At 33.0% G+C, this 22,520-nt stretch overlaps 2 protein-coding genes across 2 annotated transcripts; both read right to left on the reverse strand.

The window, feature by feature from the left end:
- Window positions 1-183: 183 nt before the first annotated feature.
- On the reverse strand, window positions 184-6,580 carry LOC134247147 (uncharacterized). Its single transcript, XM_062729478.1, has 3 exons — window positions 1,518-6,580; window positions 1,251-1,403; window positions 184-659 (listed from the first exon to the last, which is right to left on the reverse strand). Exons 1-3 carry the CDS (start codon window positions 6,436-6,438, stop codon window positions 514-516), a joined length of 5,220 nt encoding a protein of 1,739 aa, XP_062585462.1. The 5' UTR covers window positions 6,439-6,580; the 3' UTR covers window positions 184-513.
- On the reverse strand, window positions 6,557-21,063 carry LOC134247144 (putative inactive phenolphthiocerol synthesis polyketide synthase type I Pks15). The gene is made up of 7 exons (XM_062729474.1): window positions 20,815-21,063; window positions 14,170-14,330; window positions 11,311-11,514; window positions 10,703-10,884; window positions 9,224-9,398; window positions 6,698-8,084; window positions 6,557-6,608 (listed from the first exon to the last, which is right to left on the reverse strand). Exons 1-7 carry the CDS (start codon window positions 21,021-21,023, stop codon window positions 6,557-6,559), a joined length of 2,370 nt encoding a protein of 789 aa, XP_062585458.1. The 5' UTR covers window positions 21,024-21,063.
- Between the last annotated feature and the right edge of the window lie 1,457 nt (window positions 21,064-22,520).

Raw genomic sequence — 22,520 nt, forward strand, 5'->3', positions numbered from 1 at the left:
ATTTTTTCCCTTGTAACCTTTACTTCTAAAAACGGGTTAATTATGTAAATGTATGTCTAAGTGAAAGTTTAAATTTAAATAATCTTATATATATCTGCAAAAAAAACAAAAAACAAAAAAAACAAACAAACAAACAAACAAACAAGCAAACAAAACAAACAAACAAACAAGCAAACAAAACAAACAAACAAACAAACAAGCAAACAAACAAACAAAGGAAGGAAGTTTACAACAATGACAGGGTTTCCCTTACAATATGTCAATAATGGGTCATATATTACATGTACTTTGACATTAGTTTCTGACCATAAGCCACATTTCAATATATTCCAAGCAAGTTAAAACATGGATTTTCAGAAACTTCACTTTTGATAACATGTAAATTACATAAATTTAGATTTAATGGAACACAAAACGAGATTTTTTTTTTCTATGATTGTCATTGGAACAATACGTGTTTTTTTCTCTGATTGTCATTGGAAGAAATTTTCGATATTAAGATATGACTTTTTTTCAGAGTCTAGTGTCCGCGGCTTGTTCTTCACCATATTCGGACATTTTCCTTTTGAGAACAGCCACCCAGGCGTCACGAGTTCTTCGATCTTTCACCGCCAAGCGGAGGCCAGAATCCAACGTCTTCAGGAATATCCCGTAGAAATCTACAAAATGAACAATGAATTGAAAATTACAAATTGTATCTCGAAGTCTATGCTTTGAATTCAAGTATTGCAAAAATTCATTAAGAAATTTATTAAAGCATATAACATGGCCGGCGAAAACCACAAAGGAGGGAGGGGTAGGTGGGGGCGTTAACTATAGAAATTTACAGATGTAGCTTGTGTCTTTCGAATATAAAGTCGAATATCAATGACCTCTTTTTATTTGCGTGTCAAGGAATACTTGGTACAGTGTAGCCCCCCTCCCCCCACTTATGTATTCGGGTGCCCTGTAGCAACTGCTAATGATAAAACGTCGTTTAATGAGATCGAGATATCAATAAGCGTTGCAACGCTGAATGCTATAAATTATTACATCAATAGTTGCCATTCTCAACTAATATTGCTAAATCGCCGCTAAATGAAAGAATCATATCATTAAGCGGCAGAGTTCGAATGTCAACTATTAATGCAATAATTTATGACATTGCAAAGCTCGGCATTTCTTCATTAGCGGTTGCTACAGTGTCCCGCTCCCTTGAATTTGCTTCTACTGGGCGTGTATTAATCAAACAAAACAGAAAATCATAGTACCTTCAGCGTTATAGGTCCTGATAAATTTGATCTCTGGAATAGAGACTTTTCTCATTCGGCGTTTACCCCACTCCAACGTGAAAGTAGGATGTTGTCTAATTTCTACTTTCTTTTTCTTTGCTTTCCCCTTTCTGTCGTACAGGAAGAAATTTTCTGAAATAAAAGTTTATAATGATTATCAGTATTAAGAAGATATTTTAATCAAATGTAAGTGAAAAACATTGAAATATCACTTTAAATTTTTCATTTTTTTTTTTAAAAACTTACCGTATGTTGAACTTTCGATTTCCTGCTCAATTTTGCAAAAGGAACGCCAAGTGTGGATGCAAAAATTAAAATCGGATTCCATATATCCCAGTATCATCTCAATATTTTCCAGGAGGTTTTCTGCATAATATCTCCCCACTTTCTCCACGGAGTACCTCAATCTCAGCTCCAGAGACTTATCTGGCAGAATAATCACACTAAGGTTTGTTTCGTACGATGAATCTTGTTCCACACTGAAGTTCGACAACTTAATATGCGATGTGTTAAACGCTTTCCAAATTGTCAAGTCTTCCATTATTATTGAATGGACTGTATGTATTTCTTCTTTGAAATTGGGCAATTCCTTCAAAAGTTTTAAAGGAAAAAGACTTTTGGACACTCCTTCGGCAATAATAGTTTTATTTTCATTTAGAATGTCACGCAACGTAGACCTTGGATCTGACATATCTGGTGAAATAATGGGAATGTAATTAACGCACAAAGTTGGCCGCTCACGAAATTCCGGAAAATGTAATCTTGTATCAACTGCAGTAACGACACATGGTCGTTGACAATTCAATTGCTTTCGAAGCGATAGTTGAAAAGCAGTACAAAATAGAGAAAATAGAGTAATTTGATGCTTCGATGCTACCTCTTCCAGTTTTTGTAATCTGCTGACATCAAAGTTCTTCCTGATCAGTTCACTTGTATTTGATCCTCTCTCATCTTCTACTCTTTCAACCAGTCGAAAACTTTGAGGTTCCCTGCATTTTGAAAGCTCTTGGTCCCAATACGTCTTAAGTTCGTCGATTTGTTCATTCAGATGCTTTTCCATCAACAAAGCTGAGTCTATTGGCTGACGCACAATCACATCTGAAAACCGTTGATGTAATAGGTATTGTGTGGTAATATATTCAAGATCTTTTGCGATAGCCATAACGCACCCATTGTCGAAATTACTGTGATTCAGCAAAATTCTGAGATTACCGAATTCCTGAGACTTCCAAAATATAGCCTTAATTGGAATATCTTCATATGGATCAAACTTCGATATGTCTTTCGACACCTTTTCTAATTCGAACTTTGAAGAAACTGTGATGAAGTGGAAGCAAACATCTTCAATATCTATGATAACTTTTCGTTTGTTACCGCGCTTCATACCAGGTTCGGTCTCTTGGAGTATTGTTCTACATTCGGGATTGAATGCAATCAGATTAAGAAGTGAGACTTTCCAAGTTTCTACGCTGTTCAATTCCCAACGCACGGTGAAGTCTAATGTTATCAATAAATGCGGATTTTCTGGATCGTTTTCTTGTAATTCTAGATAATGTTGCTCCAGATATGACAGACTTTCGTAAATGTAATCATCATCTTGTATTCCCTCTTCCTTGGACAGTCTGGAAAGGAAATATTCAGCTATTTCAACCACGGTATTTTTTCCTGACATTAAATAAACTACCGGTAGCCGAATATGACTAGATTCAAATAAGTAATTGATAAGCTCTATTGCTTTCTGTGAGTCCAAACCAAAATCGAGCAGAATGGACGAATCCTTTATTTCTGTTTGGTCAACTGTTAACACTGAAGATGCAGACAACTTGACAAAATCAATCCAGGACTGAAGCAACTCTTCCTTAGTTTGGGACGAATCTTGATTACCAGGATTCAGATCTTGAATTGTTGCATGTTTGGTATTTTGTTTTTTTTCTTTTCCCTCTTTTTCCATACCTCCGGATAGTAAAGACATACTGATGTCGGCAAATGCAAATTGTACTCTGACGGAGACCAATGCGTGATTCAATGCAAATATTATTTTATGTTTTGGCAAAGCATAAAGACCGTTCATTGCATTAACTGACTGAATATTTTGATCTGCTCCCATTCCTACTGCAAGCAGTCCCCAGTTTATTACCTGTGCGGCCCTTCCAGTTGAACGTCTGTAATAGGCAAAGGCATCCATAAAAGCATTTCCTGCAGCATAGTTAGTCTGACTTTTATTGCCCAAAAGAGACACAATACTAGAATGCATGACAAAATAATCTAGGTCCATATCTTTCGTCACCAGATGCAAATTCCAGGTACCTAAAATCTTTGGTATCAAAGGAACATCAAATGTATCACTGGTCATCTTGCTAATGGGTTGGTCCGAAAGAACGCCTGCGCCATGAAAAACTCCACGAATTTTGGTACCTTCTAGCTGATGTACAAGTTTGGAGAAAACATGCTCTAAGTCTTTTCTCTGAGTAATGTCAACTTTCTCATGCAGGATGACTGTATTTCGGATATTTTTGGTGTTTTCTATGCGCCGATTTTCCACATCAGATGGGGTGCGTCTAGATAAACTTACGACCACCTTTGCACCACGAGCGGCCAAAAATTTCGTTACTTCCCATCCTAAGCCTGAAAGTCCACCTATAACAATGTATGCAGAGTCTTTCCTTACTAACATTTCATTTGGAACTGTTATTTTCGTAGATCCTTTCATGGACGATACGTTTAAAATACATTCATCATTTTGTGGGGACATTCGCGAAACAATATCTCTATTGTCGAGTAAGATATGTTTTGCCTGTTGAAAGTGTTTTCGCATGTTTGGTGGCTCAAATAATTCATAAACATCGATCACGCATGTTTTTCTGTTTGGGTAATTTATTGGATCGTTCGCTGTTGTAGACAATGGCAAGAAACCCTTTATACTGAGTAGTTGCTGAAGCCTAGGAAACCACTTCACAATAACGTCAAAAGAACAGACCACCTGTTTTGAGAGCACGATTAAGTTTGTTGCTGTTGGATCTTGACTGTCCTTTGAAACGTCAAACACCTCTGTTAATACAGCACAATGTTTCTTTTGTAGCAATGCCTTCAAAATGTCTTTGAGATCCTTGTATTCCTCGTCATATAGTACGAAGACATGGTTCTTTTTTTCGATTTTGCCAGCCAAACACATTGCAACGACAGTGTTTAAAAACATTCCTGTCCTATAAAACGGCAACTCTGATAGTTCACATGTACACAACCTGTTTACCGAAATAGTACTGGCTACATTGACAAGACAACATCCCACAACCTGCATCCCACTTTTTGTTAAATGTCCTACAAACTCACATGCAACAATAGCATTACCGATGTCCAAACTTTTACCCCAATACTTTGTAATCGGGATTGTTTTTTGATGCAGAAATAGGTTGTTTTTAAAACACAACAGTGCTTCATGGATCGAAACACTGCAACTTTCCTTATCACTATTTGAAGATTCTAAGCTTGGTACTAGGAATAAAGCGTTATTGTCTATCTCTGACCTTTTCCGCACAGAAAAGGCGTTTTCCGTTGAGGATTCAATTGTTCTGACAACATTATCAAAATAATTTGATGGTATATTTTGTAAATATTTTGACATCACTCCTGTTGACGATATGATGTATTCCCGAGGCAATGCATTTTCCTTGTCATTTTTTAAAGCTCTGATTACTGAAAGAAATGAATTTTGGAGGTCGGTCATGTTTCCATGGAGATCTATCATTATGAGTTTAAAATCAGGACGTTCCTTTTGAAATGACCGACTGATACCCCAGAGTTCTGATCCAAAAATTCCACAGATTTCCCTTTCTTCACCACCCTGTGTCCATTCTGTAATAACACACAAACTCATCCTTTTCATATCTATTTCTTGAAGTACTTTAAATAGAATGTGGGATGACTTTTTCACAGCTTCTAATACATGATTCCCGTTCGCATCATTTTCAGCTTTTGAAAAACCAGGAATAAAGTATAAATCAACATTTCTTTTTTCTTTCAATGATGACAGGAAATTTTCCTCTTCTGCCTCGCACGAAAGACTGACAATATCTAAACTTGAGCAAATTCTACAAAGAGTGTCTCTGGCTTCAGCTATTGCTTTCCTGTTCCACGAAAACACCAAACTTGGATTTGGATTGCTGTTTGCAGAGTTATTTGTAGGAAGAGTGATTTCCTGCCATTTTTCTTCAAAGAAGAGCCTATGAATATCAACTTCGTCAGAAATTATCTTCAGTTCAAACCCTTCCATCTCTGCTACAATGAGTCCATTCTCTCGCACTAGTACTGCATTACAAACTAGTTTGAAATTATCATTCAATACTAATTTTGAATAACAAGACATCTTCGATGTTGGTGCTAGTTTTACTCTAAATTTCTTGACTTCAGTGGGAAGCATACGCGATCTGTGATAAAAACCTGATTGCCAATTTGGATTTATACAGGACTGAAACATGCCATCAATGAGGACAGGATGAAAACAGGCTCTTGGCATATCCATTTGGACATTTTTTGTCAAAACAATTTCGGCAAGGCATTCTCTTTGTGATGTCTGAAACTCAGAAATTATTCGAAATGACGGACCATGTTTGAAACCCAGAGTATTAAGAAATTTGTAGATATCGTTACTGGATTTCTTTGCGAGTTTTGTTCCCACACCAGCCACATCAAGGGTGATGGAATCTACTTGATTCACTAGCATCACCTTGCCCTCAGCTAATATTAGGGAACTTTCTGATTCCCGGACCTTAAAGTCAACTCTCTGGAGAGATACTAAATCAGTATCGATGTGAAGAGACTTTTGCTCGTTCATGGCAATTTCAAAAGGCTTCTTTATTTTCCATGAAACTTCAAGATCCTCTACGTTCCCTGACAGCAAAATTCTTCCAATTTCGAGTGCTGTCTCGCCATATAGTGCCCCTGGTATAATAATTCTGTTTTCTACCACATGTTCATAAACAAATGGCGTGTTCGATCTTGAAATGTAAATATTAAATTCTCCGTCGGATCCTGGTATATACCGAATCATTCGACCGGAGTGCCCCTCTAAACTGTTTTCCTGTGTCAGTCGATTGATCATTTCCGAATTTAGTCTGAACTCAAGCTTGCTGAATATATACCGCGGAAACTCAGAGAGACATCCATCCATTTCAGTTATATTCTCCCATAGTGGTGTAACACCATTTCCAAACAATGCATTGAGCGAATTCAAAAATGTTTTGATATCATTATTTTTCTGAACGGAAGGAAGGACGGTCACGTCATCGTCAGGAAACACATTTGAAACGTGTGCTTGGAATACAGGCCTTGGTCCTATCTCTAAAAAGATAACCTCGTTCAGTTCATCCTTGACTGACTTCATGGCTTGCATAAAGAGCACGGGTTGTAAAACATTGGATGCCCAATACTTTGCTGTAGCAAAGTCATTCTGGATTCCCTTTCCTGCGACTGTTGAAAAGATCTGAACTCGCGGTGTGTTCGGACGAAGACTTTGCAGTTTTTCAAAGAGGCGTTCGCTGGCCTGTTTTGTATGATGGCTATGGTATGCACATGGCGCATTAAGTGGAATAAACTTAGCATCACTTGGCAAACGTGTCTTTAATTCTTCAAGCGCTTCTTTATCTCCAGATACAGTGCTCGATTCGCTGCTGTTGTAGACGGCAATATTGACTTTGTTTCTGCTACCTTTGGAAATTTCTTTACATGCTTCGTTTACCTCTTCCGTTGCACAGTTTCGAATGACCATCATCGCGCCACTTTGGCAAGCCGTTAATGCAAGTGACCTGTGATAAATAACGGTAACAGCATCTTCAAGTGAAAGTGAACCACACTCGTAAGCTGCAGCCACTTCACCAACGGACTGCCCGACAACTGCAGAAGGATTTATACCTATGTGTCTCCAAGATGCAGCGAGAGCAACTTGTATGGTAAAAATTGCTATGTGAGTTTTCATTGGATTGTCATAAATTTCATTTCGGTTTAAAATTGTTTTGTACATTGACATGTTTGCATTTAGTTTTTCCAAATATGTGTCGATTTCAATGACACATTTTCTGAACACAGGACTTTTTGCCATAATTTCTGAACACATACCGGTCCATGTTGTCCCTACGCCACAGAAGACAAATACTATGCTTGGTGACTTGGAAAACGTTCCAGAAACAGTGTGGTCATCTTTTATTGCAACACTTTTCAATTGATCATTTAGATTGCTTTTTGAATTCGTAACTATCAGTTCACGGTATTTGAAATGCTCCCTCCTAAACACAGATGTAGATGATATATCCTCCAACTTCTCATTCAAATTTTGCCTGAGATCTTGGGCTATTTCTTTCAATGATTGTCTTGTAACTGCAGAAACCACAACCACTCTGTGATTGGGAAATAAGACTTCTTTCGTACAGTCTTTGTTTGTTTTAGAAAGTAAACTAAGATTTTCTTTTTGATATACTATTGCATGTGAATTTGTGCCTCCGAAACCAAAGCAATTGATACAAGCCAATCTACAGCCCTGGATATCTTTTTTCCATTCTACATTATCTCGGCCAACTACAAATCTGTACTTTTCAAATGGAATATTTTCGTTCAATTCTTCTGCATTTAATGATGGCACATACTGACCATGTTTCATCATTAACAGAACCTTGATGAGTCCCGCAATACCAGCCGCCGATTCAAGATGCCCTATATTTGTTTTCACAGATCCTATTCTGACATTATGGCCATTAGAATAGGAACCAAAGAATTCCCCCAAAGCATTGACTTCTATGGGATCCCCAACAGGAGTACCAGTTCCTGCAATCAAACATCAGGCCTGATTTAAGGAATTTTTCACAGATATACAGTAAAACACAGTTACAGCTAATGAATTTGGGAAAGAGCTGTGTGGTAAAAAAAAACATTTGTGTTTAAAGCTATTAGAAAAGCAGATTAAAATGTTGTAAAATTTGTATTTTTTTTGTTGTAACCCGCCTTTCTGACTTTAAATATCATAAAATTTACTACAGCGAGGAAAAATATTTGATAAAAGTTGGAATTCTTTGAAATACTAGTATTCTCGAGAGGGAAGTAAAACAACATGTAATAAAACATATGGAGATAACGAACAATATTCAAGATCAAAAATCCTTAAAACAATACAAAATAGGAGCAAAGCAAACACGGACCTCCAAAACATCAGAGCTGGGATCAGATGCCATGGAGGAGTGAGCATCCTCTGCCACCCGCTCAAAACCACCGTATGCTCTTTATCATGATCGGGAAATAACGGAAAAATCCTTCGTCGATTCAGTGTATAAATAATGAGCTAACAATTAGTATGAAAACGTAAGTCAGCCTTTAACTCAAATAAACAAAAAAATGGTGGACGAGTCAAACACCCTTAGATACATCCGGTTTTATTTTCTCAAATAAAGTCTTTGATGAAGAAAATAACACAAAATAAAATCAGTTGTAGTATGGTTTTAAAAGTAAATCGAACACATTTTTTTTAATCTTTAGAAATTTGAACAAAGTGCAACAACTCTTACTCAAAATTTATTCACTAAATGTTTTTTTTTATATTATGAAGTCCGTTTTATATGGATCATCTAATTTCTGAAACAGATATTATCGCGGTTTTGACAATATTAATGCAAAATAAAATGCTGACGAAATGTTACGTATCGAATTGATTTTATTGTTTTAATGGAATTAATAAATCAAAGTAAAAAACATAAGGCATTCTTTAAATTCGCGAAAATCTGAAGAACAGAAGGCTCACAAATAGTGAATTCTAAATAGAAATATCTGTTTTATGCCCATGTTACCCACAAAACCATAGAGAAGATTTCTGTGAGCACTGAGCATGGTCCTTAAACTATTTCATTTATAAAATTTGTCTAAAGCCATGATATATGAAGAACAATAGCAATATGATAATCTTTGTGAAATACCGTGCGCTTCTATGTATTGAATGCTGCCGGGATGCACTGCTGTTTTCTTGAAAATTCTCTCCAATAGTTTGACCTGTTGAACGCCCGCAGGTGCCGTAATTGGGGAATTCTCCTGTCCATCTTGGTTGCAGGAACTGGCGACGATCCCCCAAATTTTGTTGTTGTCACGGAGAGCCTACAGTGTTAAAAATAATGAGGTTACTACAATCATTTAGGGTTCAAAGCAAGAACAAGCCTACTGTAAGTAAATATTTTCATATCTCTATGAATTGTTTTCAAGTGATTAAATTTATACTGAAAAACGTCCAATATTTCTCAATGTTTAACGGAGGGCCATAATGTAAATAAATACTAACAAGAAAACATTGATGTAACCATCAATTGTCGCCCGGGAAATATATAAAGTAAACAATGGAAATGAGTCTTGATCATCAAACCGCTTCGATATGTGTGAAAAGGCATGCGTCTGATTGATGGAGACGATAGTCGCGAATATTTTGAAAACTTATAGTCGGATAAAAATCAAACAAAAAGATACCCTATTAAACTTGATTAATTCTTCATGTATTATAAATGTTGGCTGCATAAAATATAAATTGAAGTTAGACTCATGTATAACCTATATTCATAAATGTATCAATTTTCAATTTTAGAATATAAAACACGAACTGTGCAGAGTACGTTTTTATGCGAGAAGTAAAAGTCGATGTCCTAAAAAGGGATCTGTCATTTTTTAGATAGCAAATGATAAGCAACTTTATATATTAAATATGAGAAACATATACATTTTTACAGATTCACGTTACCGAAGTAAATATATTATGTTTCTCGTAATTTATAAATGAAAAACATTCTGATTAACAATCTTTTCAATGTTTAGAAAACCTTAAATTCTGAATAACTTCTCCCATCATCCCAATCCCCATACACCAACACTTAAACTTATATGTATAGAGCAGCCCGGTCCTCCGGGCTGCAATAATAAGTCCGATTCTAGGCCACACGGTGAGATAATGGTCTCGTCGATGAGACAATATACCGCTTACGTTGTGACCATGATAATCTATTACCTAATTTGCATCTGTTCGAGTTCGGCAGAACTTCGTGAAAATGAGCTATATTTACACCCTATGCGGGTAAATGAAAGTCAGAATAGTAAGGTAAAAACTAAAAGGTAAAACAAATCATTCATTTACTGTGTTCTGGGGCAAAATGCACTTTGCAGACTCCTCGAAACAAACTGTTTGCCTTTTGCCTACGGTGAACATTTTGTTCAAGGGTCCGACAAACGCACGATGCAATCGAAATCAGTCAATAAAAACATGATATTTATTGGAAATATAGGGAAACTTTTTTTTATTGAAATATGTTTATTTTAACTATCTTGTAGTCCCTTAGATTTCTTGCATAACACACACTGAGTTATCTTTGATCATCCCATACACACCAAAATAAACCCTGTTTTGGGGAGGTACGTACATCACCAAGTCGTTTTAGAATGACGATTCCACACCCTTCTCCTCTGGTATAGCCATCAGCATTCTTGGAGAAAGTGTGACATTTTCCAGTCTTTGAGGCCATTCTAGCTTTTGCCAATGCAATCGGCATGGTTGGGCTTAATAAGACATTAACTCCTCCGCATATAGCCATATCTACCTCTCCTTGAATTACAATAGCATTTAGATTAATGAATTAAGCTTGTTTAACAACAGCCTTACTTGACAATTTTAAACTTTTTAAAACAAAATATGTCTAGTAAAGACATATTTCATTTATGTTTTTTAATGCTTTATTAAACAACTATGAAATCTAGCTTATTTGATAAAACATTAATGGAAAGCTTATTTTCACAAAATATATCATGTGTTCAGCTATGTTTAATAAATTACAGTGTAGGTCTATCAAAATTTTATTTTCTTTTGTCAAAGCTATATATTAAAAATGAAGGTACACGTGTATTTGTAAAGATTATATTCATGTCCAATAAAAATTTCTTTTTTTCAAATACGTTAAAAGGCTGGGTTCTTTATTCAAGGTAAAAGTGCACCTAGCTAACAAATAAATAAAGTCTGAAAGGAATATTTTACCAGATTTGATGGCTTGTTCAGCGGTGTTAATTGCAACAAGGGAAGAAGAACAAGCTGTATCCAGAGTAATCGCTGGACCGTGAAGGTTCAAAAAGTAGGCCACTCTGGCGGAAATGATGCTTCGCTGAAGTCCTGTCACTGAGTAATTGGTCATCTGCTTCAGATCGTGTCCCGCAACAGCTTCATATTCGCCATTCATTGCGCCTACAAGAATAAACAGAAAAATGAAAGATTAAGTCATCTTCGACTTTATTACAAAATTGCATGTATAAGGTAAAAGTTTTATGATCATTTTCCATGTTTTCAAAAAGGTTAAATTGTTATGACTTAGCAAAACGCTAAACATTTTTTGCAGACCTTTAGCAAGCATTCTGGAAGTTCGCGTCAAACAATATGCAGGAAAAAAATATCATGTTTTCATTTGACTGCAACTAGCAACGCTCTTGCTGCAAATTTGCAGCAAAGTTTCAATGCATGATACAGATAACGCTGACAAAATGTCAATGAAAATGTTTTTCAAATGACCTACATTTTGATCTTTATGCCAGAAAGAAACCTTATGTCATTATTTATATTTTTGTATTAATACATATTGTTTTATAAATCGATATTTTTCAGAATTATTTTAAACAATTTTGCGGCATAAGGTGCTTCTTCTTAAAAGTGATGAAAGGGAAAAAAACTAAATTGGGACTAATATGTCAATCAGAACATTTATAATTCATCTCTAAATTAGAGCAGAAATTTATTCTTTTCAATTGATGACGTCACGAGTTATTAAATAATCATAAAATATGTTTCTTTTTCATGGCAGCTAGTAAAATTCAAAGTCGATCAGAGAAATGCATGAAGCTAGCGGATAAAGATTTCCCAAAGATACTGAAAGTTAGTTAAATCGTGATTTATTTAAATCACGTCCTCCTTAGAAGTTATATGTTGAACTGTAGGCTTACTTGTTGATATACAAAAATTTTCTCATTTCATGTCTAGAAAATCTTCAATTTAACGGGCCTTCATTCAAATAAATGGAATGAGTAATCTGATAAAATCATGACTCAAATTTGCATTTAAACCAGAAACCATGCCCATGCGCGGATCAGGTGATAAGGGCGGTCACGTGACATGTTCCTTGACGTTCTGTCAAAGAGGTTTAAAATTTTTTCCGACTTCTTACCATGTAAGTTATTTTTTTTTACAACAAAACTAGTCCATTTGTCAGAAATGCGTAATCATATGGGTGGATAATGATATCCTTTTGCAGAATGAGCATGGTGACCATCAAAACCCAAGTCCTCTGTCTTTTGAGCGGCGTCGTTTATTTCATGTGGATATCGAAGTGGTGCCTTCAATTTATCATATCTGATATGTTTAAAGTCTAAGATGAACGACATTTTAGGGATTTAAGGGACAATATCCCTCTGATAAGAGAGATAACTTTCTGAAGACAAATTCTCATCAATTCCCATGAAATTCATAGAATATTCATGTCAGAGATCATGGATTTTATTCACATGGAACAATTTCATGTCAAGTCAAAGTCAATTCAAACTATTTTAACGTTCAGATGTGCATTTCTAGTTTCTATTGCCAATATTTTTATTAATTATTTATAATAGTTTACCTAAAACATTTACACTCAGTTCCTTTAAACGGTGTAAATTAAGATATTTCTATCTCTTAACGTAGAAATCATTTAATTGTTATAGAAATTTCAGATGCAGATTGTTTTTAAACATTTAATTAATATTTTGTTTCAATAAAACTATTTTCAAGGGCGATAATGGATCGAAAGATAACTCTTGTTTATTGATGCGTATTATTTTACAAGCACAGAAAACAATTTGATATTCTGATTTAAAAAGCAATGCTTCAGTATGTTTTCTAATGAGTATTAGATAGGTATGAGAGTAAATATTATTTCTATAAATACCTCATATATCTGATTTTATTGTGAGATAAAAAATAATCTACCTTTCTATTAACAATATCAAATTTTCTTCACATCATGATATGACATATTATTCATTTCAGAAAAAGTAAGCAACGCTTCATACTTCAAACTATTTTCCATTTGAATTTAATGCTATAGTTGTTGATGAAAATCAATGTTTGGAATTTTAAAAAAAATCATGAATTTTGGAGCAGAGGGATATTGCCCCTCAACGATCTTTCATATCCAATTGCTTAACAAAAGACACGTCTCTTTCCTAGTTTGCTTCTACTGGGCAACAGAACAAATATCATTTTTTAACATCTCCCTTCCTTCAATTAAACAATCAATCCAATTGATGACAAAACTTCAGGCAAGTCTTTTGTCTTCATAAACAGTGTAAAAATTATTATAAATTTCTGCAAAGGAATTTCCAAGATATGTTAAACTTTACAGCCATTCGTTTCTTGAATACGACCGAGTCAACCATTTTTGTCACAAGTGATCTACCTTATAACGTCATTTTCACATTGTGACGTCACAAACACCGGTCAAAACGTTCAATTACATTTGCTATTTATAGAACGTGGATATGACTCTATGTGTGCCAAATTTTATTCTGATCTGAATTGTGGTTTTGTAAATATAGAAACTGAGATAGTTTGCGAACCTTTTGATCACCCTCTTATCTAGAAGAGGAAGTTCAAAATCTTATTGTAAAAAAGAACCCTAGTGGTTTCTTTAAACAACATTACATTTTTAAAATCTAAATTGGAATGACTTTTCTTGGTGTGCAGTTGCATACATCTGTAAACAGAATAAACATTATAAAGAACGACTTACTTAAATATGTTCTTGTATGTGAATATTATAAAGAACGACTTACCTAAATATATTCCTGTATGTGAATATGATAAAGAACGACTTACCTAGATACACCCCCGTGTCTGATTGGTTAAAATCTGTCTTTGTAAAGCCGCCATCTTCCATGGCTCGGTAGACACACTCCAAAACAATCTGTTGTTGGTGATCCATTTGCTTCGCTTCATTCTCCCCAACACCAAAAAATCTGTTATCCCATTCGTTGATGCTGAAGACATGGGATGAAAAAAATAAATGGAAATAGAAAGTTGGAAAAAAATCTTGAAATTAAAACAAAATTGAAATAATAAAGTTTATATAATAAATAAACATGTATAACCATAAGGTATGTAATGATAAATTCTATCAGTACTATGTTTAAAGATATAAAATTTAAGGAAACTAAAGAGAGGATCTAAAAATTGTCCTAAACAAAGAATTTCTCTCAATAAACTGTTAAAGATTCAGTCAATATTGATGAAAATGTATTTTTTATTTTGAATTACTTAGAAATCAAATATCTCGATTATTTTATGAGTAGCAGTTGTATCAAATGCGCCCCGTCATTAGCAGAAGCCCTTTTTTACCTGTTGACCTTGTACGTTGATCTTAGTTTGAAGAACACTTCAAATCTTGGTCTTCATGAGCTTTTGAACGGTTGGAGGTAAGATTTTCATATTTCATTTAATTAAATATTTCTTGAGAGTTCGTTTGATACCAGTATATCTGACCTAACTAACTTCACCTTGGAGTAGATTTGGAGTAGTAAGTTTGGAAGCTTTTTCAGAAAAGAATTTACTTTTTAACTGTTGGTGTTAGAACTTTCTTTTTTCATACTTATATTTTCTGTGATAACACCTTTTTGAATACCAACAATTTTGAGTTATTGATCTTCACTATACAGCTTCACCTTGATATAAAAGGATAACGTGCTTGGTACATCCTACTATTAGGTTCACTTTGCATATTTTGACTTATTTTAGCACTAAAGATTCATTTTTTTTGGACATCATAAATTCTTCTAATTCACGTACCTTTTTTTTTTTTAAAAAATTCCAAATATCAATCAAATTGTACATTTTTTAAATTCATACAGCCGATGACTTTGAAATACAAGGGCTTTTCAATAAATAATGTCCTCGGTGCTCGGAAAGAAACAAAAAAGCTTTTTCATTAATTTAGTCTTTATGATTTCACTTAAATATTCTCTTTTAATTAAAACACATGTCCGTAACATTTTTATCCAATTTCTGTTTGTTTTTTAGAACACATTTTTGAGTATGACCCTTCGTATACTGAAATATGGCAAATCCTATCATTTCCTGGACTTGTATCATCTTTCTGAAAGGTGTTTTTTCAAGTTTGGAAAATGAAACAAGTCAAATGGTGAATGATCTGGCGAATATTGTTGGTGTGACAAAACATGAACTATTTGTTTATCCCCTAAACTCCTTTACTCTTCATGGCGTCTGGGTTTGGACGCTGTCATGAAGAAATTTAATGTAGTGTATTCCTGATTCTGGCTACATCCTCTCTTAAACCTTTCAATTGTTTTGCAGAAATTTGCTTTCTAGACTTCTCCAGAAATTTAACTGCCTCCCTGACTATGAATTTGAACAACAAAAAGACTGATATTTAAGACAATGGCATATAAAACTAGTTTTATGCTTTCGCAATTCTTTGCTTCTCTCAGACAATGACTGGTTTTTTTTTCAAGTGTATCTTATTGTAAATTTGTTTTGAGGGTTTAGAGAAATGTATTCAAGTTTCATTATCTGTTTGAATTTCAGACAAACGCTGATAAATACAATTTTTGATTTTTAAAAATAATTATTTACATGTTCTTACACGTTGTCGTTTTCACTCATTTTTTCAAAACATATGGTGACCATTGAGAGCTAAGCTTTTTACTGTCAAATGTTTCTTTAAAACAGTGCAAACTATTTCCAAAATGATGCCTATTAATTTTGCTATGTGTCTTAAAGTCAATCAAATATCATCAGTAATAATTTCTTTAATTTTGGCAAACCGTAAAGTGGTTGTTGTAAGTCCTCGTTGCCAAGGATTGTACCCAATTTTGATGCCCATTATACCATTTTTGTTGATTGAAATCCACCTGTTCAGGTGTGTATAAAACAAACACTGATTGCTTAAATTTCACACATTTCAGTGAATATATCTTTGAGATTCTTGACGACTTTTACAGCAGCGTTTAATTTCATTCAGGTTTACTGATTCTTTACCATTAATTTTTAATGCAGTGAATCGAATAGTCCTTGTTTTTTCAGCTTCTCACAATGAAACTACCTGGTATGTGATGAAAAGTGGTCATATAAACTGTATTCAAATTTAAGATTCAGTCATGAGAGAAAATTAAGCATATGTCATAATTATGATTTTTATGTTGTACATGTATATCATAGAGCTCAGGACATTATTTACTGAACAGCTCTCGTAAAAAATATCACAGGGTCTGATACATCAACAAGGAGCACACGCAGATGTGACCGGTCGGCAGAGGATGATCACTCCTCCATGGCACCTGATCCAATGTGTGATGTCTTGGACGTCCGTGTTTGCTCTGCTCCTATTTTGTATTGTTTGATGGACTTTTGATCTTGAATATTGTTCGTTAGCTCCATATATTTCATTCATATTTGGACATTTTATTTGAAAAAAAAACGTTAATGGTAATCTAACATCAAAGCTTAATGTAAACATGATGATTTCAAATTTTCAATCGCCATCTTCCCTTATTTATGTAGCAGTACTCTTCTTATTCATCACTCTGTTTATATCTCAATTCGACGTACAAGAGTAAACCTTACGTATGAACAATTTCTAAAGCAAGATTAATTATTGAAAAAAAACAAACAATTTGATGAAACAAAAAAAAATCTCAACAGTTTCGTTTAAAATCATCATTTATGAAGTTATATGGTATCTGTACGATGGCAACTGTAGCAAATAGTCAAATACTGACTGGCTTTTCTTTATTAATTGTAAGGCCAGTATTTTCAAGGTGAATTCTCTACTGATTTTTCGGTTATTTCCGGATTCAAACAAGCTCATGTTGGTTGTAACTGGTTTGCAGGTAATGCTTTTTCTTCCATTGCAACTGATCTTATTATAGATGTTTGCCCTGCTCCTAATTTGAGCTTGAATATGGTTTGTTTTCCACACATTTTTCGAAAATAATATTCCTTTCTTACAGACTATCCATTTATATTAATTGTTATGGTTGTTCTTCCAAGGAAGACATTACACCACTTAGTCATCTGAAAGTTTAATTAACCATTAATTTTTTTTTTCAATTAATCATACACAGGTAAAATTGCAAAGTCTTTTTTTTTGGACATATGGTACTGAAAACATTTTATTGAACATACGTTGCAATTTTACCTGTGTACAGGGTGTCCCAAAACATATGTTACACTTTTAAACCGTTATTAAAAATTTATGCCTCAAGTTATATTAATGAAATTAAAAATATGTACTAAAATTATAATAAATTTTTTGTCAAGCATACATTTTTTACAGTCTCCTTATTTATCATAAATATTTTTTCTTTAGAAAAACATAGGCCATTTTACAGCATCTTCCAAATTACATCCTTTGGAATTAACATTGTTTGAATACGATTTTTGAAGTTTTTTACCAAGTTTTAAATGTAACATTCTGACAGTTTAGAGGTTTTTCCACATTAAAATTGGGTTTCACCAAACACTAGAATTTAAGATTCTTTTTAACAACATTGTTAAAATGGAAGTTGGGCTTCATCGGAAGACGATGCATCGATCTGTTAAATTCAAAGAGTCGGGTCTTATTAAAATCCAATGGGCCAACTCTAAATAACTTTTAATTTCTGTCTCTTTCAAATGCTGCATTACAATTATCTTATGAGAAATCAGTTTTAAATCGAATTCGAGTATTGTATGAACGCTATATTTACCAAAGGTGCTATCTTGTTCATGCAGTACCCGTCTAAGGGATTTTTTAAAATAAAGTTTCTGTAGAGTAATAACACTATTAATGGTATTAATGTTCTCTTTGGTACGGGCACTCCTTGGTCTTCTAGATCTAATACCAGAATTAAGTCATGTGTCAATTATGGTGCCTTTAACTTCAAACTTCCTCTGAAATCTGTAAATTAGCATTCTGTTGGGCACTTTCATTACAAGATGTTGTTTTCTCATGGTTCAAATGACTAAAGTAGCAGATTTACACCCATATTAAAGTTTGACAATTTCTATCAGCTGTTCACATAAAGGTTCCATATTAAAAATATGATGATGTCATTTGGACATCATAATTACCTGAATTTTCAACAGAATTTCATGAAAGTTTGTCAGATAAAATATATGCTAATACACTAGATGTTGACAAAATAACTTTATGAATGCTTGTGGTTTGATAAAGTTATAGCTGATTAAAAGTGTAACATATGTTTTGGGACACCCTGTACACCATAAATTAAATTTAAATTAGATTTAGGTTCTTTAAAAGCTAAATCTAAATTTGATCATTCTTATTCTTAATTTTTAAGTTTTAGAAGGTGTCCACTTGTAATAACAAGAATATTACAGAATACAAATTATAGAATACTTTAAAATTTACTTACTGGTAATTTAAATGACTGTATAGGATTAATCACGGAATAGTTTACGCTTAATTAAACACAATGAGTTTTTTTTTTAAATAGTGAAGTCATCAAAATACTAGAATAAAATATCCAATGAGTGTTTTCCAAATATATCTACCTTTAATTGAAAAAATGGGATTTTTCTTCAAAATTAAGAAAGTGTTCACTTTTTTAAATCAATAATTGAATTATGCTATTTAATTTCACAACTGCTTTTACGTATAGATAACGATTATTTTACATTTACACTTAAATTTAGAAATTTATTGAGTGACGGCAATATTTGTACTTTATTTTTTTAAACACCCCAATATACTTGTCAATGTTTAGATTTACTTTAAATTTACATTTAAATAATCTTACAATATATTCATCTATCAAAATCCTATTCGGGTTTCTGACTTAAATTTCTTTCTTAAACTTGATTTCAGCACTGGTACAGGTAAAGAAATATTATACCTGTGTTATCGTGTGATTTGCATAAATTGTAGAAGCCTAAGGTATCACACAGTTTACATCTAAAAAAAATATACAAAGGTAAAAAAAAACTGTGAGAAGTCTCTTAAATCTTGTAAATAATACAAACTGTGATAAAAACAATCGACCTGCAAGAAAGATGAGATTATTTCCCGTGTTTAGGAGTAGTAATAAGCATTTTCTTTCAATCTGTAACACCCAACCTTAGACCTATGAAATGTCTCAAGGATGTAGACTCAAACAGATGCAAGTCATACTTTGTAATGTAATATTTATGTTATCATATATAAAGTGATGTTTCCCTCAGTTTGCATTCTTTGAGTTTTGATATCTATATAATTATATATCTATAACTATTTTTAGAACACAATAACTCGTTATAATGCAGGATTATCCAAAATTTCATTGTTCAATTTTAACCATTTGTTTTCTATCAGCGTGTATTTTAATAATTTAATGAAGGCGTTGTTATTATTTTTCATGTTAAAAAGAACAGGTACATTTTTGTAACACTAATAAACCCTCTTAAAATTTACCAATAAATTATCTAGTGTATTGTTATAATTACATTTCCGGAGCTTTTACTGAGAATTTAAAATCTAAAGAACCGAGGAGGTCGGATCAAGGAACATGTTCATATCGTATATACACTTTCTTATATTTATAGGAGGAAATTCGAACTATGTTAGAAACAGATGAGCTGCAGTTATTTTTAGTATTTTGTACACATTTCCGATTTTGTAAAGGCTATAGATAGATAGACAGACAGAAAATAGATATGGATATTCAAATATATACAAATGAAAAGAACAAACATAATTTTTCTTCATTTTTATATACATGACCGTATATGGTACATTTCAACAATCGGCCCAGGATCGAATTACTGAACTGTTTTTCAGGAAATGTAATTCTTAAATTTTGATAAAAGAAATTAATTAAAGCATATTGATTAATTTCTAAACTTTGATTCAAATTAAAAAAACTTAATTTCAAAACAACTTTCTTGGTTTTTTACAAGTTTTCATAAAATGTGATATTCATTCCTAAAATATTCGTTATAGTTTTCTGATACTTCATATCTTTTTTTCTCAATTTAACTTGTATTTTGCTTTGACTTAATTTAACCACATCTTTCATCTTAATTTGATGCTATGACATTTGTCGTTTTGTTTTTACCCTCAGAATAATCCTAAAGTTTAAATTCAAATCGTCTAATCAGGTTAACGAAACATAAAAAGGATGCCATCAATTTCAAAGAATACAAAATGGCCTTTTTTCAGAAAACGTGATAAAATAACCAGAAGCATCATCTCATTGGTAAAGAAAAACAACGAAAAATCTACTTCAGGAGACTTAATAAACACAAGAATCACCATTGGCAATTAAACTTTTCTGAATAGATCCTCTTCAAAAAGTTGTTGTAAAGACTATTTTTTGTGTGTGTTCATAGGTCCTGTGTGTAAAAAGTTATATAATTGTATTTTGATAAGTAAAATATCAAGTTGAAAAGCAATTAAGCAGCATGAGTTGAAATAAAATGGGGAAATGGGGGGATTTGAGAAAGAATAGATGACAGAGTTATCTCTCTTACCCTGAAACTATGCCTGCTTTCCTTATATATGTTTTTCCTGGTGCGTCCGGATTGCTGTCAAAAAAGGCATCAACGTTAAACCTTTCTTTTGGAATATCCTTGACATGATCTTCGCCATTTTTTAGGACTCGCCAAAATTCTTCCAAGCCATCAGCACCGGGAAATCTGCAACCAACCCCCACGATTGCAATGGCGTCGTGTTCGTCCATTTTGTTTTTTTCAAATTCAAAAACACTTACATTTTGACAGCATTTCTTAATTATCAGTTTGTTTGAAGTTAGGATGGTGATCAGTATTAAATAGGTTTGATTTAAATTTTTTTTATTCGCTTTTAATTTTTGACGTCAGGAATGGTAAGATTATTATTGGATAAAAATTTTGATTGACACTGGGTCGTCCTAACCTAACCGGATTTTCAAATACAACCTATTAACATAATAACCCATATAACATAATTTAAATACCACGTGTACTGTCAAAAAAGTCATTGTGACATTGATGAATAAGACCTCCTATTCTTTTGATTTTTAAGAAAGTCATCGAAGTAAAACATTCATCCACCTCTCCGGCAGATAATATCAATCAAAATCTTCTACTCATATGTAAATCAGTTTCGAAACACTTCACACAGTACGACAATTTTTTATGTGAGATATTTTGAATTTTTTTCTCTAAATATACATAACTTAAGGAGGCTAGGGCATCAACAAATTAACCAGAATATATAAATTATTTTTTAAGGTAATATATTTTAAGCTGTTAACTGTCATTAGGCAAAGAAAAGTTTCATACTTTACAGTTTTAAAAGTTGATCACTTATGTATATTTACATACGGATCTCTTCTTCTAAAGGAAATCAAAAAGTCTCTAAATGGCCACAACCACCCACCAAAATTACAAATTTTTCAATTTGCTAACTCTCATTATTTTATTATCGTTTGGAATTGTACCAATTTGTTCATGTGACGTGCTTAATCAAGCATGCTTTGTTAATTTGTTTAGGTTTTAAATCGTGCGTAATAGTCAAACCTGAAAATTACGTTTTATCGGTTAATTGTTTTGGAAAGTTAATTGCAATAGACATAAATATGTTGAAGAGTAATGAACAATTAGAAAAAAAGGTTTACAGAGTTCTGAAAAATCGGACATCTACTGTATTTTTAAACGAAGCTGAAATATCTCATGTAACATACTCATATTAGATATTAATCATTTATGTTATTAATATTAATATTTAATATAGAAGAAGTGAATCATATACACTGTGTGAAGAACCATTGTTCAAAACAGATCTGATAAAATAATTTATATAAAATTAAAAATTATTTTTTTTTTTACTTTTCAAAAGAATTTTCATTATGACTAAAAATCTAGAAGGAAATTAAAGGATTACACTGTATACAATTTTTTCATAAATAAAATATATTACAGAAAATTCAGATGTTGAAAATTGAATGTTTTGACTCGAGTTTTTTTTCACAGTGTATGCATGATTCAGGGGCCTGGACTAATTTGATATTTTTCATAAAAATGCTTGAAATAAAATTTTTCCCTCCCCCTTTTTACATAAAAGTTCTCATTTTAAACTTAAACTTTTATAATTTTTTTGCTCCATTTACTAAAACCCGGAAGAAAAAATAATCTGGATATTGATTGACTGTTAGCATATGGGTTTACTATTGTTGTAAATCAGGTTACTTCTATCT

The sequence above is a fragment of the Saccostrea cucullata genome, unplaced genomic scaffold, assembly GCF_032062105.1.
Source record: "Saccostrea cucullata isolate Sc308-1 unplaced genomic scaffold, CSIRO_AGI_Scuc_v1 ctg103, whole genome shotgun sequence".
NCBI classification, from domain to species: Eukaryota; Metazoa; Mollusca; class Bivalvia; order Ostreida; family Ostreidae; genus Saccostrea; species Saccostrea cuccullata.

What these genes read in the sequence shown, in the direction of transcription:
- LOC134247144 (XM_062729474.1), bottom strand. Translation starts at nt 21,023, where the DNA reads ATGGACGAACACGACGCCATTGCAATCGTGGGGGTTGGTTGCAGATTT. An exon ending in AAAGCAGGCATAGTTTCAGG is followed by an intron (nt 14,331 to 20,814) that starts GTAAGAGAGATA and finishes CCATGTCTTCAG; the next exon opens with CATCAACGAATGGGATAACA. An exon ending in TCAATACATAGAAGCGCACG is followed by an intron (nt 8,085 to 9,223) that starts GTATTTCACAAA and finishes GTTTGATTGCAG; the next exon opens with GAACTGGTACTCCTGTTGGG.
- LOC134247147 (XM_062729478.1), bottom strand. Translation starts at nt 6,438, where the DNA reads ATGGATGGATGTCTCTCTGAGTTTCCGCGGTATATATTCAGCAAGCTT. An exon ending in AATCGAAAGTTCAACATACG is followed by an intron (nt 1,404 to 1,517) that starts GTAAGTTTTTAA and finishes CTTTTATTTCAG; the next exon opens with AAAATTTCTTCCTGTACGAC. An exon ending in CAGGACCTATAACGCTGAAG is followed by an intron (nt 660 to 1,250) that starts GTACTATGATTT and finishes TTCATTTTGTAG; the next exon opens with ATTTCTACGGGATATTCCTG.